The sequence below is a fragment of the Photinus pyralis genome, unplaced genomic scaffold, assembly GCF_008802855.1.
Source record: "Photinus pyralis isolate 1611_PpyrPB1 unplaced genomic scaffold, Ppyr1.3 Ppyr1.4_LG4, whole genome shotgun sequence".
Taxonomy (NCBI): Eukaryota; Metazoa; Arthropoda; class Insecta; order Coleoptera; family Lampyridae; genus Photinus; species Photinus pyralis.
In genome coordinates, this window is record NW_022170511.1 from 30,396,461 (window position 1) to 30,416,401 (window position 19,941).

Here is a 19,941-nt window from a genome sequence, read left to right on the forward strand (position 1 = left end):
CGGATTCATTGGTACAGGGCGCTAAAGAAAAGCAGTCGAACGTAAAAATGTTGAAAAATCTTAAATAACTTGAAAACATTTGATGCTAGGTATAGCGAAATGTGGTATCAAACAACGTAGATTTTCATGTAAATTTCGAAAATTCAATAAAATACAGGATGTCCTATTTAAAATAATAAATAATTACGATCACCATAATATTTTCTTTTAGAGCCTAAAAAACTATGTTGGTAAGCAAATTTGCAGATTTAAATATTAAATTATTAATGGGAGTCCAAATACTTTTAGGTAACGGTTTGCGTGAAACAGCCTGTATATATTCACATAGGAGGCTATGAAATCCAGTCCGTAGGAGCTTCACTGCTTCATTTAATCTACTTAATTGTTGTGTTCTTGAAAAGTCCTCGGACACAGGGTGCTCGATCCATTTAAAAAAAATGATGCCGACGTCTACCTTCTCACCTCCTACTTGAGACACCATGTTTAATGAAAAAACGGCATATTTGACAGTACTAATCAATAGGTTCAGCGAATTTTTCCAGAACCTAAATGCCGGATATGTAAATGAATTTGTTCCTAAGAAGGCAGTATAAAGATATTCCTAGTAACCCCCTTATCGGCTCTATAGTTTTGTTAAAGAAACATTGGTTTTTCCGAGCAGAAATATATGATCTCAAAATGTCTGTGGATTTTTGTCATCCCTGAAGAGGTTGGAACCGGAACCGACAAGAACCGGCACCGGAACCAACTACATTTCTAGACTCTAGATGGAAACGGAACCATTATTCAACAATTTATAATAACGGGAACCGATACCGTTATGATTAGAGCTAAAGAACCGGTATTTTTCGATTCTGTCTCTCTCTCTCTTGTAGATAGGGAGGTTGCCTTTTCTAAGAGAGAAAGTTTATTTTAGGTACAATGTTGCTCTTAAAATATGGCACTATTTGAGCTCTATAAGACAGCGTTGACCGATTTTGAATACAACGTTTCGTTTCGGAGAAATCATCATTAACTTTATTTTTTTATTATGGCTCATAAAGAAGTACATACTGTATTGAATATTAACACGAATGTAGGTACCGCGCACACAAAAAAACAAAAGTTGGAAATAATTGCAACAGGATATGGTACCTACACCAGCGCACTTTGCTCTTATCGTGCCAGAATACCTATTGGACAGATTTTTAATTTTCCAGGAAATTTGTCCGAAGGTATTTTCGCACAATGAGGGCGTTGTGTGCGGGTGCACCATCCTGTTGAAACCAACAGTTTCAAATCTTTGTTTTTTTGTGTGCCGTATATCGTTGTATCCTTAATATAAAATGCTACCTGTGTGCATTTTTTTACGGGCCATATAAAAAAATAAAGTTGATGATGATTTCCGGTTGATTTTCGCTAGCATCGACGCTTGTTAATTTGGGAAATAAACGAGGTGCAGGTGAAAACAAGAATTTGTAACAATATCCCAAAGTGAAGAAATATCACGAAATACATCATATGAGTAGATTTCCTAACGAAAGGGGGGGGGGGTCAAATTTTTTATTCTAATTTCTTTAGGCACCTTATTTAGGACTCAATCACGTCAAGCGTCAATTGTTTTCAAAAACTATTTATTACTATAAAATTATGTACAAAAATAAATTAATTATGACACACATTGAATTCTGCGATACCTAAAATATTCATCCTTCTTTTCATTTCAGAATATGGAGTTGCTACGCAAAGAATGTGTCTACAAAGAGGTCCATCGGATAGTGAAGATCGTTGTGCATATACGAAATGGCAATTTCGAAGAGTTTTGATGTGTTTTTGCCGCGGTGATCTATGCAATTCGTCCTTAAGACTCAATGCATCTTTTGGAACAATTGCAATTACTATAATATTGAGCGTTTATAGACTGTGTAAATAAATTTATTTAATTTGTGTTTAAAATCCATTTCTAAGGAAGGTAGACGTATTGAAATCTGTAATTGAAGAACGGCGAGGAGGGTCGGCTTGATCCTAATCTGTGTTCTTCTAAACCATTTTCGCGTCTCATTTGTTGGTTTTTCAGTAACGCGCTTACGTGTGGGAAGTCGTTGTAGAACATTTCGTTTGAATATAACAATTTGGCAATGGCCAGTGCTCTTCCTCCGGTTACCAGGTAAGGGTCTGGGTATGCTAAAATGAACAGATCAGTAGAACGAGATAACAAATAAATTCACCTACCTAAGCCATCACTGAAATCTGGCGTGATATGACCATCGCGACCAATTTCAACCTTTACCCCTCCATACTCTGGAGGGTTCAAGTAGATACTGTCTTGCCAAAATTGATTCACGTAGGGGTAGGTACCAAGAATGTGGTTGAAGCTTCGTGATTGTCGGTTTCGCTGATTGCTTGGATTGCGAGAGGGTGCGTTGTGTATTGTTAATGTAGAAAAGGAACTGGTTCTCGCGTTGCTTGACGATTCATTTTGTATGAATTTTACAGGTTGATATCCACATAATCCACTTGATATTAAAATGGTTAGAATTGGCAAATGGCGTTGGAAACTCTGTAATAAATCACACAGTTAGTGAAACAATATGTATAATTGACGGTGATGTGTTTCGTATTGTTGCGCATTTAATTACATACTTTTGGAACACACCTCGTATACTTTGTCTTACACCTCGTACACAATGTTCCCTTTAATCGCACACAACAGGGGTACCTACTCTTGTAAAAATATTAATTTGTAGTACCTAAACGAATAAACTACGCTAAATAACGTGCACCAGTTTCGTACCTAAATACCCTCATTGCAACTAAATTACGTACCTAGATGAAATGACTATTCTCGTTAATTTCTTTCATTCAGGACAGTGATCGACATCATTTTTTACTTATTTCTGAATTCCAAGCCTTATTATTGTTCGCAATTTTCTTTATCATTTTAAATGTAACATGTTCAATAATAATAATAATAAGCAATATATAATTTATAAAATCCCAAACACCAATCAATTCTACCACTTAAACTAACATTAACTTTAAGGTCTCAAAATGTTAAATAATTTGAATATTTTTAAAATTTTAAGAATCGAGCTTGAGTCGTTTAAACGTATTTTAGTCGGGCTAATGTTGTAGTTAGCGTAGTTCGAATGCATCTTGTTATTTACGTTTTTCTGACAGATCGATTTGATCCGGTTTTGTGACAGCTTTGCAAGTAAAATTCTTATTATTTTACAAAAAATAATTAAAAATACTGTAAGTGAATCAATTACCTATTAACATATAAATGATTTTGAATAAAACTCTGCTTTTCTCATCTTTACTGTTAGGGTAGGTGTTTTGCAACATTTAAAGGTTAGAACCCTGTGTATCATTTATACTCACTATCTACTTATTTGCAGTGTGCTGCGAAGAAACTCGATCGTAGCTAGAGAAATGTCTGGAGAGTGTGCGGCAAACAACACTTCGTATGTACCGGGAACACATTCTATTGCGTATATAACGATTGACACTGAAGATAAGGCGAAACAGTTGGCACATAACATAGTCACTAATAAGTTAGCAGCTTGCGTTAATATAATACCAAAGATATTGTCAGTGTACGAGTGGGAGGGTAAAATAAATGAGGATCCTGAGGTGCTTATGATGGTTAAAACGAGAACGTCACAAATTGATGCTTTAACTGCATATGTTAAGGCTAATCATCCATATACAGTTTGTGAAGTTATATCTATTCCCATTAGTAATGGGAATGACGCTTACCTGAAGTGGATTTCTGAAACTGTCCCGCTACCCAAATGCAAATAATCTGGTCACTAATGTATTTAATTGAATATTAAATAAGTCTACTGTATGTACGTGTGTTATTCTTTGATGAAGTAGTACCTATAGGCTATAATATAAAATTTATTGCGGTGAATTTTTCTTTGCGGAGAGGGAGAGTGCAATTTTGAAGAAATCCATGTGACATCTTTTGTTACTTATTACCACCTGCATGTTAGTAAGGGAGGTACTGCATTGGGGGAAAAACTGACCTCCCCACTTATTTTACGGAAATACACGCTTTGAAGCAACAAGAATCTGAATCAAACAAAATTTCGATGATTTCAATTGGTCTCTGTACACCCATTTTCGGCTGAACCGATTGAAACCAAATTTTGTACACATATTACATAAAAGGGCAGAATGGCGCATGCGCTGGTGTGCGGGTGGTATTTATATATACGATATACTATACAACATTTTGGTCAAACACCTGCTCTAGTGCCTACCAAAGATCGACTTTTCTCTCTCGGTCTAATGCTCTTGATCAGTTACACTTCATAGGAAATACATATGCTATGCTCTGAACTGATTAGTAATTGGATGCTGTAGAAAGTCCTTCGAGAAATTTTTACCGTCAGCTAGTGTCTGTCACAACATGCTTTCTGGAGACCCATCTCCATATGCTTTCTAGGTCAGTGTTTTCATGTATCCATGTACTAGAAAGTATCCGACGCTCTGGGAAAGAGTTAGAAGGCTAGCTTTGGAAAGGGCTTAGTGTACTTTGGAAGATTTAGAACGCTTTATGCAGGAAATTCTAAAAAATGTTCAAAAAGCACTGGAAAAGACTTAGGTAAACGTTTGAGAAGTAGTCGCAGTCTGTTTCAGAAGAAACCGCTAGAAAAGTCATTGAAAACAATTTTTAGATTTCACGATATTCGCCCTTTTTGAGAGCACTCGTTCGCCGTGTTTAGTGGTATCTTTTTTACACTGAGAGAAATAATATAATCAAAGTGTCTACCTGAAAATATTTTAATTACAATAAATGTCTTTTTATTTGCCTCAATTAGTTATCAATTTATGACAATAATCTCATATATACTGTGTTAAGTAAAATCGATTTTCTAGAAGTGGTGGATAAGGGCAATTAGACATATTTGCTAAACGCTTGTAGATTTTCATAGGTAGAATAACAGCAGATAGCGTTTTCGCTGCAGTTATAAAACTGTTGCATTGAATTGGATATTCTTGCTTAATTACGTTTTTGTAACTGCCATAAACGTTTAGTTTAGTTGGCGTTATGAAATACTAATTTATGGCGAGTAAACATCTACTTGTAGCAATCGTCTTCAGAAGCCGTTTTCGTTCGTTTTTTGACGACCATAAAAGCTGTAGGACAGGTATAGCAATTTCTTAATATACGCATGCAGGTAGGTACTGTGCTGTGCGGGTGTAAGTTTTATTCGGTTTTATTATATGTACCTACCTAGTGTACCAAGAGCTGAAATTTACGCCATACCCACCCCAAAATGAGCGAATTTAAGTCATTACTTATTAAATGGGGACTTGATGTATATTTCGATTATTTCTTAGGTAAGTAGAAAGAGTTATATTTTTGCTACTATTGCTGTCTACCGAAATTATTTTTTAAGTTTTTAAGCTACTGAGACCCAGTTGCACCAAAAAAATTAAGCCTTGCTTAAAGTTAAGTCGAACTTAAAATCTATGGCAACGATTATTAAGACAATCGTTGCTATGGTATTTTATTTAAGTTATGCTTAACTTTAAGGGATACTTAATTTTGACGGTGCAATTGGCCCTCACTGATGAAAATTGTTCAAATTTTATGTCACACGACCGAGTATATAATTATGCTTTCAGATATTGTTTATGTCCAAGGATACTATATAATACAAGGATTGCTCGATCACTGAATTTTTTCGCCGCGTCTAGTGACGTCACTCGCGGACCCAGTACCAGCGCATGCTTTGATTAAGGCCGATTCCCATTATAGCAGCATCGAGCAGCGCGGTGAAAAGCTGCTCTCAATTGTTCGCATGTAAATAAGTAGATCCATTTTCACCTAGGCAGAGCGGTGCAGAGCAGAGCGGCGCGGTGCAGCGCAGAAAATTTTAAACGCGTCGGGAAGCATTGGAATACGCGGCGCTGCTTTGAAACGCGCCGCTCTGTGTGTAGACGGACAAGTGGGAATCGAGAAGCGAAGCAGATCGGCGTGGTGCTGCGGCTTGTGAAAAGCATTTATTTGTCTTCTGTGTTGAGCTTGCGTGTTTTAGTGGATTCGCTATGGACGGACAAAGAATAGAAAAATTAATTGTACTCGTCCGCTTTCTTTTTCTTCTTTTTTCGTCGTGTACATGGCATAGTGCCGCTATAAATATTATGAAATCATCTGGTGATGATGACGATGGCTCTTCTTCGAGCGTGTAAGAATACATTCTCCCTTAACCTGAACACAAACAGAAACGCTGCTTCGTCACGCTTCCAAATGGTGCTTAAGTGGGAATACCCCTCTACAATTTGCTGCTAGCGACGCGCCGCGCTGATCTGCGCCGCGCCGCTCGGTGCTGCTCTAATGAGAATCGACCTTTAGGATTACCATAAAATACGTTCAAATGGGTGTTGTAGGCAGGCATTTAAATTAGAAACATTTGTCCATTAATCTCGCTTGCAGTACCATATCCATTCCTTGCGTATTAGTCCATCGGTTTTAGGGAAGTTATGGTAAATGACTTCCGGGTTAGTGACTTTTGTGCAAACACGGCTGTTGTTACAGTCTAATTATTGCACATCGGCGTCATGGCGTCCATGCAAATACACGTTCACAACTTAGCAAATTATAACTGTCAATTCTGACAGCCAGGTCCGTTGGTGACGTCCCATATGACTTAAATGCGGGCAACATTACAAGTATAGGGATCGAGCAATCCTTATATTATATAGTATCCTTGGTTTATGTCAATCAGTGCTTCATTGTAAATAATGAATATTACATCACAATTTATTAATTGTATCCTAAGTGGCATTTTCGTTTGATTTTCATTTTTTATTGTTAGATAGGTACCTATAGGATTGTTGTTGTTTTTAAGTGTAATATGTACGTTTTTAATTTTTGTCTAATAAATACCATTGTGAATTACGTTATTACTAATTCCAATTGCCCTTAATGAATAGATTTTTAACACAATTAAACAAGATGTACTGTAGTAAGTCAATTAAAAACCATTCTAATTTAACTACCTTTCTACAACACCTCACTTTGCTACCTACAGTTATTTTGCGGTTAAATCTTCCTATACCTATACTTACAACAATTTAGTGTACTATTTAAGGTTATTTAAAGTACACTTATTCTAATTAAACTGTTTATTATTCATAATAAATGCCTTTAATTGTCTCTAAAGAAAGTTTATGTTTGTTGCCAGGTTTTCAAATACCTACGGTAATTGATGTAATTACAAATAAAATTAAAATTTGACTGTAATCAAACAGGTACAGAAAACTCTGTTTAATTATCGTGAATAACAAGTTGTATAGTCACATATAGTATTAAATTTTTTTTATTACTGATGCTAACAGATTTTTCTCTCAGTGTAGGAGTTTGAAGTATCTTTTTTTAAAGATTCAAAAATAGAGCGCGTCGGAGCTTTGTAAATTATTTTAAGTCTTTTATAGAACTCTTTATGATCGCAACTTAAAATGCGACTACAAATTTTCCAAAGCAAATAGACAGTTAGCCAGACTGGAGACATCAAATGATATCCACCTTACAAAACTTTATAGTGCATTTCCAGGAATTCTATCGCTTTAGCCCTTACCGTATCTTTTTGGGGCTTTTTGTGGGCTAAAGAAAAGGATTTGTACATATGGCCAACGGAAGGTTTGAGATTGGCCAAACACGTTTGTAGAAAGACCCTAAAATATGTTCGAATGGCGCGATGGGATGCGCTGGAAAGACGATATATTAAAGCAATATTCAATATTGCTTTAGAAAACATTTAAATTTGTTCTGTAAAGAACTGGAAAGTATAATTTGCAGGTTTTTTTAAGGATTGGCCAACCGACTAATCGATCAGTAAAATATTGAGCAAGCGAGTGGATTATAGGTACTCGATTACAAAGAGAAATAACTATTTTCAAACGCCCGATTTTACAAACAATAAAAATATTATGTATAACACGACATAATACTCCTATAAGTATAGGCAACAAACCTTGCAGCGAAAGTAAATTCAATTAGTGACCATTCTGGCCAAATTTCGAAATACAGGGATTTTCACAACGAAGCTTGGCAGAAAGTTACAGTGGGTTACGACTGTTACGAGATTGGTCACGAGTTTTGGTGACGGAGTAGTGTGATGGCGGGCCGGTTTTTCTCAAGGTTTATTTTGTTCTGAAAAGTCATTATTATATTCTTTTTCGTACTAACCATCAATCTTTGAATTTCATGTGACAATTTTTTATTAGTTGTAGGTACATTCGTGGCATGCTACCCCTACGATTAGGCAAGACACCTTTACATCTGAAACAAAAATACGTACGATACGCTCTGTACGCTTTGCTACGTTTATTTTGTTTGTTTTGTTTTGAAAATTTTAATCTTTCTTGTACTAACTAGGTACTAATTATCGAATTTCATATCACAAGTTATTATTTACATATTTTTTTGTTTATGTAAGTACCTCCCGCTACTAAATCATGTTTGTTAAACTGTAGGTACAGGTGATTATGCCTTTATATTGTTTTGTTAAGTATTTGTTTATGTATTCACTCTTAAGCGGATTATCAATATGATGTCGTTCTGGATGTTTGATTTAATCATTTATTTCCGTGAAAAAAAACCTCATGCAGTACGATTTTTCGCTGTATATGTTTCTTTTTTCATCTCGTCCAGACTGCAGAACTTGCATCTAGCAATACGAGAAAGGGGACTCACTATTTAACTTTTTTTCTGTTTTAATTTGCGTTTTTGTATGAGCGGTGGACTGATGGTCTACTTTAACTTGAATACTATAGGTACTGCTGGCATTTGTCACTTATACTTCCGTATTACATTAGTTGAAGTCGATGCTTGGAGCAGAGCTATGTTTTTCATGTGGTCTTTTTTTACACGCACTCATTTTACGAGTCACAATTGATCGTACATGTGGTTTAATGTGTTTTGTACTAAATTGATTTATCATGTTTTCCCCTTGCATTTATGATGTCACATATCTCATGTGTTTTGTTTTTATGGATTTGTTTAACCAAAGACTATTTGGAGGAGGGTAGTCTTTGGTTTAACTGCATTTGATTCGATTACCCCATAATTGTGATCGTACAATTTGAGATGTTTTATTTGTTGTTCTCTTTTACATTTCGTTGTCGTAGTTGATTTCTTTCATGTGTGGGCATTACGGGGGTTTTTCGCTAAAAGAAGACGTTCCTGGTATCGCCTTGCTGTGTGCGTAATATATTGTTCTTGTGTTTTCTTACGCACAACATTCTCCGATTTATTTTATTCTCTTCTTGATTAGGTGTCACGTGCACGTGCTAACACTTAATAGAACTGATTACACAACGTACGAGTTCATTCGTGCCATCCATACTTATCGAGCCGATTGCAACCAAGATTAAAAAAAGTCGCGAAACGTCCATTGTTTCGATTTTTTTTCGAAAGTTAGGTGACTGCTTGTGGCTGCCAACCGTAACGGAGAGTCACGATTGCAGTGTCGGCTTGGAAGGCCCCTAGGATCCTTACAACATTTAGCATAAAATCCTGATATTTATTTATTGAGGCATGGCGTGCTCCAAGTTTTAGTTTATATTATTAAATATTATTAAATTATCAATACGAGAAGGGGGACCCTCAAATTGCGGTTGCTGTCTTCGATGGTACTCGCGTCTGCGCACCGATAGTCCGATACCGATACATGTATTATTTTTCATCTGCTTTCGCGATAAATGCTCTTTTTTGAACGTCTAAAGACTAAAATAAAATTTTGTTAAACTATTGTGAGTAGGTATACGCTCCTCTAGCAGAAGCACATTAAACACATATAAATTTGTTTATCAAATTTATTGAGGAGGTTGATTCCAATTAAGATGCGCAGAAACTATTTAATTCTGGTAGAATGCTGGAAGTATAGTTTTAGTGAACGTTTTCGTGACAATTAGGTAAATACGTATGTAAATACCAATTTGCTTAGGAAAATGGACAAGTGTCGTAGAAGAAAATCTAAATACAGTAAACTATTTTTTGAGCGTCTGCCCAAAACCTCCCTTTTTCTTTGTTGATTGAAGGTACCTAATTGAAGCATTTGCTTTGTTTAGACTTTGGTTATTGCACTTTGTGAAGAAGTTCTCCAGTAAAAACTTTGCAGATCAACATTTAACATTTACAAGAAGACGAGGCAAGATTTGCGATTTTAGGATACTCACTGTTAGACTATTTTTTCATAATCAGTATTTAATTATATCGTTATTATCCTATTATTATCGCGCATTGTGAATTGAAATTGTTAGTTCGTGCATCAATTTTAATAAGATGATTGGGAAAGATAGTACAATTACAAGCACGCTTAACTGAGCAAGAAATACTTTCGATTACACTCGCAACGCAATAACTTAAATTAAACTCTTCAAAGTGACGAAATAAACTTAACGAAGACATGGCAATAAAAACATAATACCCCACACGCAAAGGTAGGTAAGCAGATTTCATCTAATTAACCTTGGCTTGTAAATTTATGTTCTACTTTTCAGTGGGCAGGTATGCTCAATTGACACGTAAATAATTCTTTGATTCGGTGAAGGGGATCACCAAAGCTACTCACCCACACTTTTTAAAGAATGCAATTCGATAGGTAACTATTTCATATACTTAGATTTGTTTAGTTCTTGAAATGTTGCGCAAAGGGGTTACTTAATAAACGTACCTATATATTTTTGTAAATAATATATTTCAATATTTCATATGGTTGGACACTACCTTTAAACCTGTTAAAATTAATTAATACCAATGAAGTGAGATTTCTCATTTTATGTATTTATCTTATTTATGTACCTATTGCAATTAGGTACCTACCTCAATATATATTAAAGGTCAGTATTACAGTATATACATTGTCGACATTGTTATGGGCTGGACAATGGACATTTTACCTAAAGAGTCTTCAGTCTTCAAAGGAAGCCAAAGTCCAGCAAGTTATTGCGAGATTCGACTATGCACGAAAGAGTAATATCACGACAATAGAATATTATACTTTATACAGGCTGATTCAAATTCGAGGGCCACCATGGGGATCTCGGGAACTGTAAGAGATAGGTAGGTAGTTTAAATTTGCAAAATCATTTTTATATTTTACCCAAGTTATTTAAAAAGGTATTTTAAAATAAATGGCACATTATTATGCCCACTTTTTTCCCTCTACAAAATGCTATTTTTAAATTATAAGTCTGACGTTTCGTCTCCGGTTAACCATCATCAATTTTGTTTTTTTCTTATTGAAGTCATTTTTACTTTTTGTGTCATTTGATAGAGAATTTTTTCCTGATTTCAAAAATGTAAACATTTTAAATTTAAAACTAGCATCTTGTAGAGGAAAAAAAGTGGTCATAAATAATGTGTCATTTATTTTGAAAATGTTTTTAAAATAAATTCGGGGAAAAATATAAACGATTTTACAAATTTCGTTTTTTTTTGGATATCTCCGAAAGTACGCGGAATTTTTTCAGTTTTAAAACTGAATTTTGTTAAGCATCAATATATGCAATTTTGCCAAACTACCTACCTCTCTCTTACAGCTCTCGAGATAAATTCATATTTAAAAAAAAAAACCAAATTAAATTGTCGACAAACTGCAAGTTACATTCTATGCATATAAAATAAAGATATGTGGAAGATGGTGCAATATGTTTAAAATATTGCAAGAACCAAAATGGACATGTAAAGGTTTGATATTTCAGTGTGAACTGTCACTTTTTGTCCCGAGTCGCGTTTTTCTTCCTCCGCCGCGCGCCGTGAGAAAAAGTGACACCTTAAATGAATGACAAAGGATGTTTATTTAGCCCACAAAGTAGTACAAAGAGTACAAAAGTAGAGTATAAAAAATCATTTTTAAATAGTATCTGTGAGAAAGCATATATCTACTCAAATGCAAAAATGTTGTTCATTCCGTTCAATTATTTGCCATTAATCTAAAAAAACGTCCGATCTAAAATCGTGATATCATAAAATTTTATTAGCATTCCTTGCATTTTAATCAGTTATTACGGAAATTACATCAGTTTCACCTTTAACCTTGAAGCGTGAAGGCACGGAAGTAGGCTCGGAAGTAGGTACCTACCTAGATAGGTTTTTTTATCAATTATAGTGAAAGTGTAAGTGCTTCACCTTTAGCAATCGATGTAGCATCTTATTCGTGTAGCAGGTCGTCTGATTTTAATCGAACCATTTTCTATCTTTATACAATTTCTATTTCTATATAATACCTATATCAGCATCCGACAAATTGTCGTGATAATGAACGTATTGAATTTTCCATCTTTACCCCTTTCCTCGCCACCAATGTAGCAGTTAAACAACACACCCTCCGATAAAGCCAAACGAACAAAGCGCGGACAATACGCATTTTTTCAAATTTGTTTGATATGCATCAAACACTGTTCAAAATAACGAATTTCTGCTGAGAAACTGCTAGGAGGTGCTTTTTTCCTATTTTTTTTTTATAGAAATCCTTGTTGATGACAGATGAACATGGTCATATCATCGAATTTTTTGCTAAAATTTGTGCAGAAGTGATCCTGCTGGATAGATAGTGAGTAATTCATAATTAAGAAATACAAACCTTTATCTTTAACTGGAATCTTAATATCGAACTAACGAACTGGCAGTCGTTATTATTTCAGATGCCTTTTTTTAACAATATGCGTTACGGTCGATCCCGCAGATGATATGTAAGCCAGTTTTTCTAGGGAATACAATATTGGCGTTGACTGTTTCTATACATTCTTTTAATGCATATAGTTCATGATTAAATACAAATACTTGGTTGTGCAACAAAAACACTAACAGAAATAAAAACTTTCGAAAAAGTTCGAGCGTGGCGAATCGCTTAATATGGGGTCGAAAGGAATAGTTAGTTTTAATTTGCAAGGAAAGCGTTCGGGGAGTAGTCAAAGATATCCGTTGACAGAGAAAAGATGTAGAAATGTGCAACTTAAGCGAGAAACTTATTACTTAGTAAAAAAGGTGCAATTTGGTCATGGAGTGTTAATAAAAATGTACACTGCGAACTCACTTTCGGAATACATACTCCACTACAAAGTAAATTCTTTCCAATTACTTACATTAATATCAAAAATGCGCATACGCAGACTGCTCAAACTCAGCTCTCTTACTTACAGAAGGAAAACATATTGCAAACTGTACAAAATTAAATATGCGCATGCGCAATGTTAACTTTCCTACTTTTTTTCGCAAATAGTAAAAATCAGATGTGCACATGCGCACAATGTGCGATGCCAACTTTTTCATTTATGAAGAGCTTTCTTCGAATTTTTAACCAAAAATGCTTCTAGTAAAGAAAAATATCTCGCACATAGTAAAACTCAAATGTACGCATGCGCAGATTGCGCAATGTCAACTTTCTTACTTATATAATTGAAATGAAAACGTAGCGCAATTTGAACGCATATACAGCCGCCTTGGGGTGAAAATCTTTTAATTGTTTAAACTTTTAAGGACTGGTACAATATTTTGTTTATAATTTTGTATGCATTCTCATCTACTTATAAATAAGACGCCTCTTTGAGACATTGATAACTTACCAGCTATATTAAATTATCTACTCCTGCCTTGTATTACTCAAGGTAAACGAAATCTTGATTGCCGATTATATCGCCAATCTTCTAATTGCAGTCGACACTTATATACCTTACTTATTTCAAGTACGATTTGGCCTTAAAACAAGAGAGAAGATAAGTAATTGGAAAATTAAATTATTTGCCATCGACGCGAGTGACGTATCGAATGTAATTCATTGCTATATCTATTAAAATTTTATTGCTCCCAAACGTTTCCGTATTGCGGTAAGTAGTGATTGTAATAATAATTTAGAAATAGGTATAAATATATAAGAAGCGTCACTTTCACTTCCAATTCGTTAGTAAGTTCCTCTGTAGTTCGCAATAATTTATTTCAAAGGAAGTCTGACAAATAATTGTAAATCTCCAGGTGTCAGTTTTAATTCTAAAGCTAATTGAAGTAAAGTAGGAAATTAGCTATTGGGTACATCACTTTTCTTGTAGAAGCAGAATTTGTTTGGATAAACGGCAAAATTTAAGGAGAATTTTATTTATTTCAAGCCTGTTTATATTATTTGCAAATATAGTCCCGTAACATTCTTTTTAAGGCTACAGAGTAGTGCACTGAAAATGAAACGGGTTATTTTCTTGCAGTTACAAGTATAATTTCCTCGATAATTGCAAACGTCTCTATAACTTAGTTTGCAGTCTGTATACATACCTAATATTAGAAATTGTTCGTGAAATAATAAACGAATCTAGAAATAATTGATCAAACAACAGAACAAACTAAAGTTTTCTATACTTAAAACGGAGTTTAAATTTACATAGAAATGAAGATGTTTATAGAGGTTCATTCATTACATTTGTTAAACCGCAATGATGATGTTAAAAATTGGATGAGATTTTGTGGTCACTTGCAAAAGTCTACGAAGGTAATTACAAAAGGTAAACTACCGGCGATACCAAAACGTAGTCACATACAAACAGGCGGACGCCGAACAGAACATAATAATTGGGGACACATTTCAAGAAAAGGAATCCCTATGAATTCAAGAAGCGAATCGGGTAACAATTGAGCAAACGACTGATATCCCCTATTGCGACCCCGCTGAATCCGAATCTGCCGTTTGCCAAACCAGATTTTGCACCGGAAGTCGTGTATTCAAGATGGCGTCTGAAACCGGATGCCCATGCATGGTTTATTAATCTCTGTGGGCCAATTAATGCACTTTAAGCGTCGGGATGAGGGTTTTCGATGGTGAGGAGGTTGACCAAACACTTATAATAATAATACAACAACATTTTAATGGAGAAAAAATTTTGAAAATAAGTACTTTATTTATCATTTTTAGTAGAAATTATGAAAATTTTCAAGAAGAAATGACATAGCGTATTGAAATACACATTAGGTAACTCCGACCGCCATATCCACTACTATAGTCCTGTCAAACTAAGACTAGTGGATAAGGCGGCCGCAGTTAATAGTGACTTTTCAAAGAAATGGAGCTGATACCGGTAACCAGTAGTGGTCCCAGGATTTGGTAAAGGGAGGGCCCCAAACCCGAACTTTGTCCCAACACGGAAAAAAATAAAAGAAATCTCGCATAACATAAAATCACAGAATCTCTTCTTCATGCCAAAATAAAAGGCTCAGAATTGGTGCAAAATTTTGTTGAGCAGCGTTTGGTAGAGTTGCATGGCACACCTGTGTTGAAGTAGTAGGTATTAAAGAGGCGATCTCCTTTAGGCGTTCCAGAGCGGGATTTGTCGTGCTCAAAGGCCACCCAAGCGATGGGTGAGCCTTGGGAGATAAGTGCTGGGGGAGGGGGGAGAGTCTATTTTATGAATTGTCGTGGTAGTGTGACTTGAGACGTTAATAATTTCTATTAAAAATTATAAATAAAGTATTTTCAAAACTTTTTCTCTTATATTAAAATGTTGTTGAATTATTATTTTAAGTGTTTGGTCGACCTCTTAACCATTGAAAACCCTCATCCCGACGTTTAAAGTGCGTTAATTGGTCCACACAGGTGAAAAAACCATGCATGCGTATCCGGTTTCAGACGCCATCTTGAATTCACGACTTCCGGTGCAAAATCCGGTTTGGCAAACGGCAGATTCGGATTCAGCGGGGTCGAAATAGGGGATATCAGTCGTTTGCTCAATTATTACACGATTTGCTTCTTAAATTCCGATATTTTAAAATGTGTCCCCGACTTTATAAAAAGCTACCAGCCAAATTATGAATATAACAGAGATATCGTTCTGATCGTGGTAAATGTACCTAACTAATATCATAAGTTTTTGACAATTTGTAAACAAAGAACGAATAGACACATAGTAGATACTTACCATTTGCAATTACCTATACAATTTGTTTGAAAAGTAGGCGATAATTAACAATTTACGCAGTACGTACCCATTTACTAAGTAATATCGTGGCCCACCGCATTATTTATTTATAAGTAATTGTTATTCCTATTATGTACATTGTACAATCCCTATCGAACTCTTCCTTCTCAAGCTTTCCACAAGAATAATGAAAGTTAATTTATACTGACCTTTCCTTATATACGTATAGTTTACTTAACAAATGAACTGAAACCTGAAAAGGTTTTGGTTTATTATAAGTACCTACTGCCATAATTTTATTTATTTCATAATTTCGCCTAAAGTTTACATTTTATAACGTACTTATACGTTTGTTGTGGTATAAAGATATAAAAGTAGGTATTTGGTAACTCCGCAAATCATCAAACAACTTTTACTATTTATGTGATTTTTAATATAATTCGTTACGGTTCGCCAAATTTTTGGTACATACTCCGTACTCGTAATAGTCGTATTCGTGTGTAGTGAGAACATTAGCCCGTTCCAAGAGTATCACAATCCATTATGAAATTTGTTTATGCACCGGAGATTTTTATAGATAAGTACATTGCAAATTACCATTTTCCATTTAGAAGTAATATCTCATCTTCGGCAAGAATGTATTTGAAAGGGGAGCTTACAAAAAGTAACTGTCAGTTTAGCATTTGAATATATGGTTCAAAGTGAAAAATGTATCCATTTCAAATTGCATGCGTCTACGTGCAATTAAAAGAGTAATTTTTATACTCATTTCACATATGTGGACTAATAAAAGGTATAATAGGTATTCGTAGTGCCATCAGATTAGACTAGGTACATAATATTATAATCTGTGGTACTTCCGATTTGGTATTGATATTGTGCGGCTTGAACATGATTTGAAAGTATAGGTACTATCGAATCTATATCTGTATACCTATTTGAGATCTGATTATAAATTCCAAATGATTTTGACTAGGTAGGTACGCATGGGATACGCATTTTTGTGAAAAAATAATTAAAACAACTTTTCATGCAATGAATCAAAACCCAGCTGTCCGCGTCCGCTTGAAAGATGAGTATCCTTGCCATTAGACCATTCGGCATACATTCAATCGTAGATAAACCTAGTGCACATTCCGAAGTATTTGTGGGGAAGGATCAATTTTCGCATAAATGCGGAAGCGTCTGCCGTTTACAAATGTTACAAGAGCAAGGTGAAGGTATCAAGCATCAACAGAAGTTTTAATTTCTGGAGGTCCACAGCAATCCCTCCACAACTTTTTGCCAAGGGAACAAATTTGGTCTGCCAAAGCTTCCCTCAACTGAAGACGCTGCTCGAAGTTCTGCGGTGCGCCTGTTTCACCTGATCTGCAACATGGTACAGCACCATGTACCATCGGTACTCTTTTTATTAGTTCGCAAAACCCATAGGTTGCGCCCGCGACAATGCCACCCTTCTTTTTATAGTCATTTGATACGTTGCATTTCCCTCGTAGCAAAGAATATTACCCTTTGCCCGTAGGTATATTTCTGGTCATTGTTGAAAGTACATTCATGTATAATGTAAGCAAAGCCATAGAGGAATTGTTTTTCCTCTATGGGAAAGCGAAGCAAAGCTCTGATGTGACGCCACGCACAATTTTAGTTAGTGTAATTATTTTATGTTTTATGAGAAAGGCCGATTAAACTATGGATGGTTCGTTTTTTATTTAAAGTGAATTTAGGCCATTATTAGATAAAAATGGGAAAGACAGGGTTTAATTTTAAATTTAAGGTGTTTGTAATTGCTTTAAATGTTGCCACGTGTGTTTACGAACCCAGTAAATTTAAAGTATCTTGTAATTTGGAGGGTGTGATTTAAAAATTGTTCGTAAAAATAAATACAAACGAATTATGTTTGAAAATCTAGTTTCTGTGGCCTGTTGAAGTCATTTTCAGTGACGAATAGTGAGGTGTAGTCTCATTTATTTTTTGTATGTGTTAGCCCCGAAGTTCTGCGAGACAATTCAGTATCTTGTATTTTTGTGCGAGTCATACCGGGCGACGTGATTCACACAGCAATACCTACATAAAGTAAAAAAGGAAAGAAGTATCAAGAAGCTTTAATACAATTTCTGATCAATGGAGGGTTGCTACTTCTCGCAATATAAACTCGTAATTCATAAAAAGTTTCTATTGGCCTTAATAGACATAAGTAATTGAAATGCTTACATCATGACATGCAGTGTACCTACCTAATACCTATAAAAGGGCAAAGAATCTATGCTCTAGGACAGGGGTTCCCAAAGTCGAGGTCGCGACCTCAAGTGGGGTCGTGAGCTGATTTCATAGGGTCGCATTTTCATGATTATAGAATTTATAATTGAATTATAGAAAAAAAACTAAATAAATAGGAACGGATAAGCAGTGATATGGACTCGAATACGGACAAATGCAATTTGGAGGTGGGGCGGAGCAGACCGATTAGGAGGGAGGAGATTCGTGATTCCGTTGCTTTCATGGACCATTCCATTTTAATGAAATCGTTTCTGGGAAAACTGTCGTTAAAAACGGCCAAAATTGACAATTGACTGTTTCAGTGGGCCACCCTGTATAATAGAAACAGGTTATTTTGTCTATACATTGTGCGAAAAATGCTTTAGGGTCGGGAAGGCTTTTACAACTTTAAATCAGGGTCACGGTCCAAAAAGTTTGGGAACCCCTCCTGCTTTAGGAAGTTAGTCAAAATTCAAAAAATTGTTAAGAACTGCACCAGAAATGCGATGAACAATCCCAACAGTAGAAAACAATTTTACTCTTGTTCATTTGTGCAGTGCGTTTTGCTATTCCCCAAGGAAAATTGATGAAATAAAATACGTACCAAAATCTTTTGTAAAACCATTATGGTTACTCTTTGGTTTAACTAAGGTTTTTTGCCATTCCTGTATCGAAAATGGAGACGAAATATCGTTTTAGTATCTCTCAGCACCAAAAATGCACCTACCTACACAAAAAATTTCTTCGAAAATAGTAACCGTGGCGGAAAGAAAAACAATGCATTTTCGCTCACAAAAAATGGCAGAATATTTCCCCAAACAAGTGGACTAACTCTACTAACGGAAGTTTTAACCAAATCGGTAACTTATTTTGGTTGAATAGTTTAATAGAGTACAGCATGGAAAAAAATTAATAGTGATAACAACGTACATAATTAATAAAATACCGATGAAAGCATATGCGAAATTAAAACTTCCTAGACCTGTAAGACGAAAAGCATCTCTGTTAATGATGATGCATAATACATTTTTGGTTCTTTGGTTTGGGCATGTAACGGGTGCCCGCTTATTTTCAAATTTGAATTTTGTTCAACATAGGGAAATTTACACATGCACCGCTTCGTATGAAACATGAACGTAAGTAGGTCTAGCGATAAAACGCACGAAGTTCAGAAAGGCGTCAGGGTTTCATTTTCCGCGATAAAGCGACGAACAAACGCATTTTAAGCTGGATGAAATAGCCAAAGTGCGCGTTTGCCATTGGTTAGTAGGGCACGCTAGTCGAGGTTGTTGCGTTCATAAACTTGGTGCCGTTTCAGTTTTTCTAAGGGACGAAATGCAAACAGCGAAGTGGGACAGCCTATATAGCTAAATTTACTTTCCGTATTTGCGAAGATTCGGAGTTCAACTTCAAGAACCAAAGTGCGTTATTAGTTGGTAAAATATATTCGGTAGGTGTAAAGAATTAGCAGCTTAACTAGTGGCGCGTTTTATTACATTTGGATTACGTCATTGAGAAAAATTGAATCCAATTTCTGACAAAGTGCGAGTTACCGGCGAGTTTTACGCAAAAAGGGATGGTCGCCTGATTTGTAGCAGGTCTGATTTCGATACGTATCAGTTGTACCATCACGAAACGATCTGTAATCTGAAGGGAATCTCATCCCCATCGATAACTGTAAGTTACTTTAAGTTTTTGATTTGTATAAGGTGGTGGTCGATTATTTTTCGGAATTTGCATACTAACATGTGCTTAAAATAATCATAATATTCCTAAAGGAACCGA

The 19,941-nt window shown here is 35.4% G+C and overlaps 2 protein-coding genes across 2 annotated transcripts in view; one reads left to right on the plus strand and one right to left on the minus strand.

Moving 5' to 3' along the window:
• The window catches only part of LOC116169645 (titin-like), a 250,194-nt gene that overhangs the window by 125,617 nt on the left and 104,636 nt on the right, over positions 1-19,941 (minus strand). The gene's annotated exons all lie outside the window — the stretch shown is intronic.
• On the plus strand, positions 3,134-3,832 carry LOC116169658 (protein CutA homolog). The gene is made up of 2 exons (XM_031485806.1): positions 3,134-3,309; positions 3,381-3,832. Exons 1-2 carry the CDS (start codon positions 3,266-3,268, stop codon positions 3,784-3,786), a joined length of 450 nt encoding a protein of 149 aa, XP_031341666.1. The 5' UTR covers positions 3,134-3,265; the 3' UTR covers positions 3,787-3,832.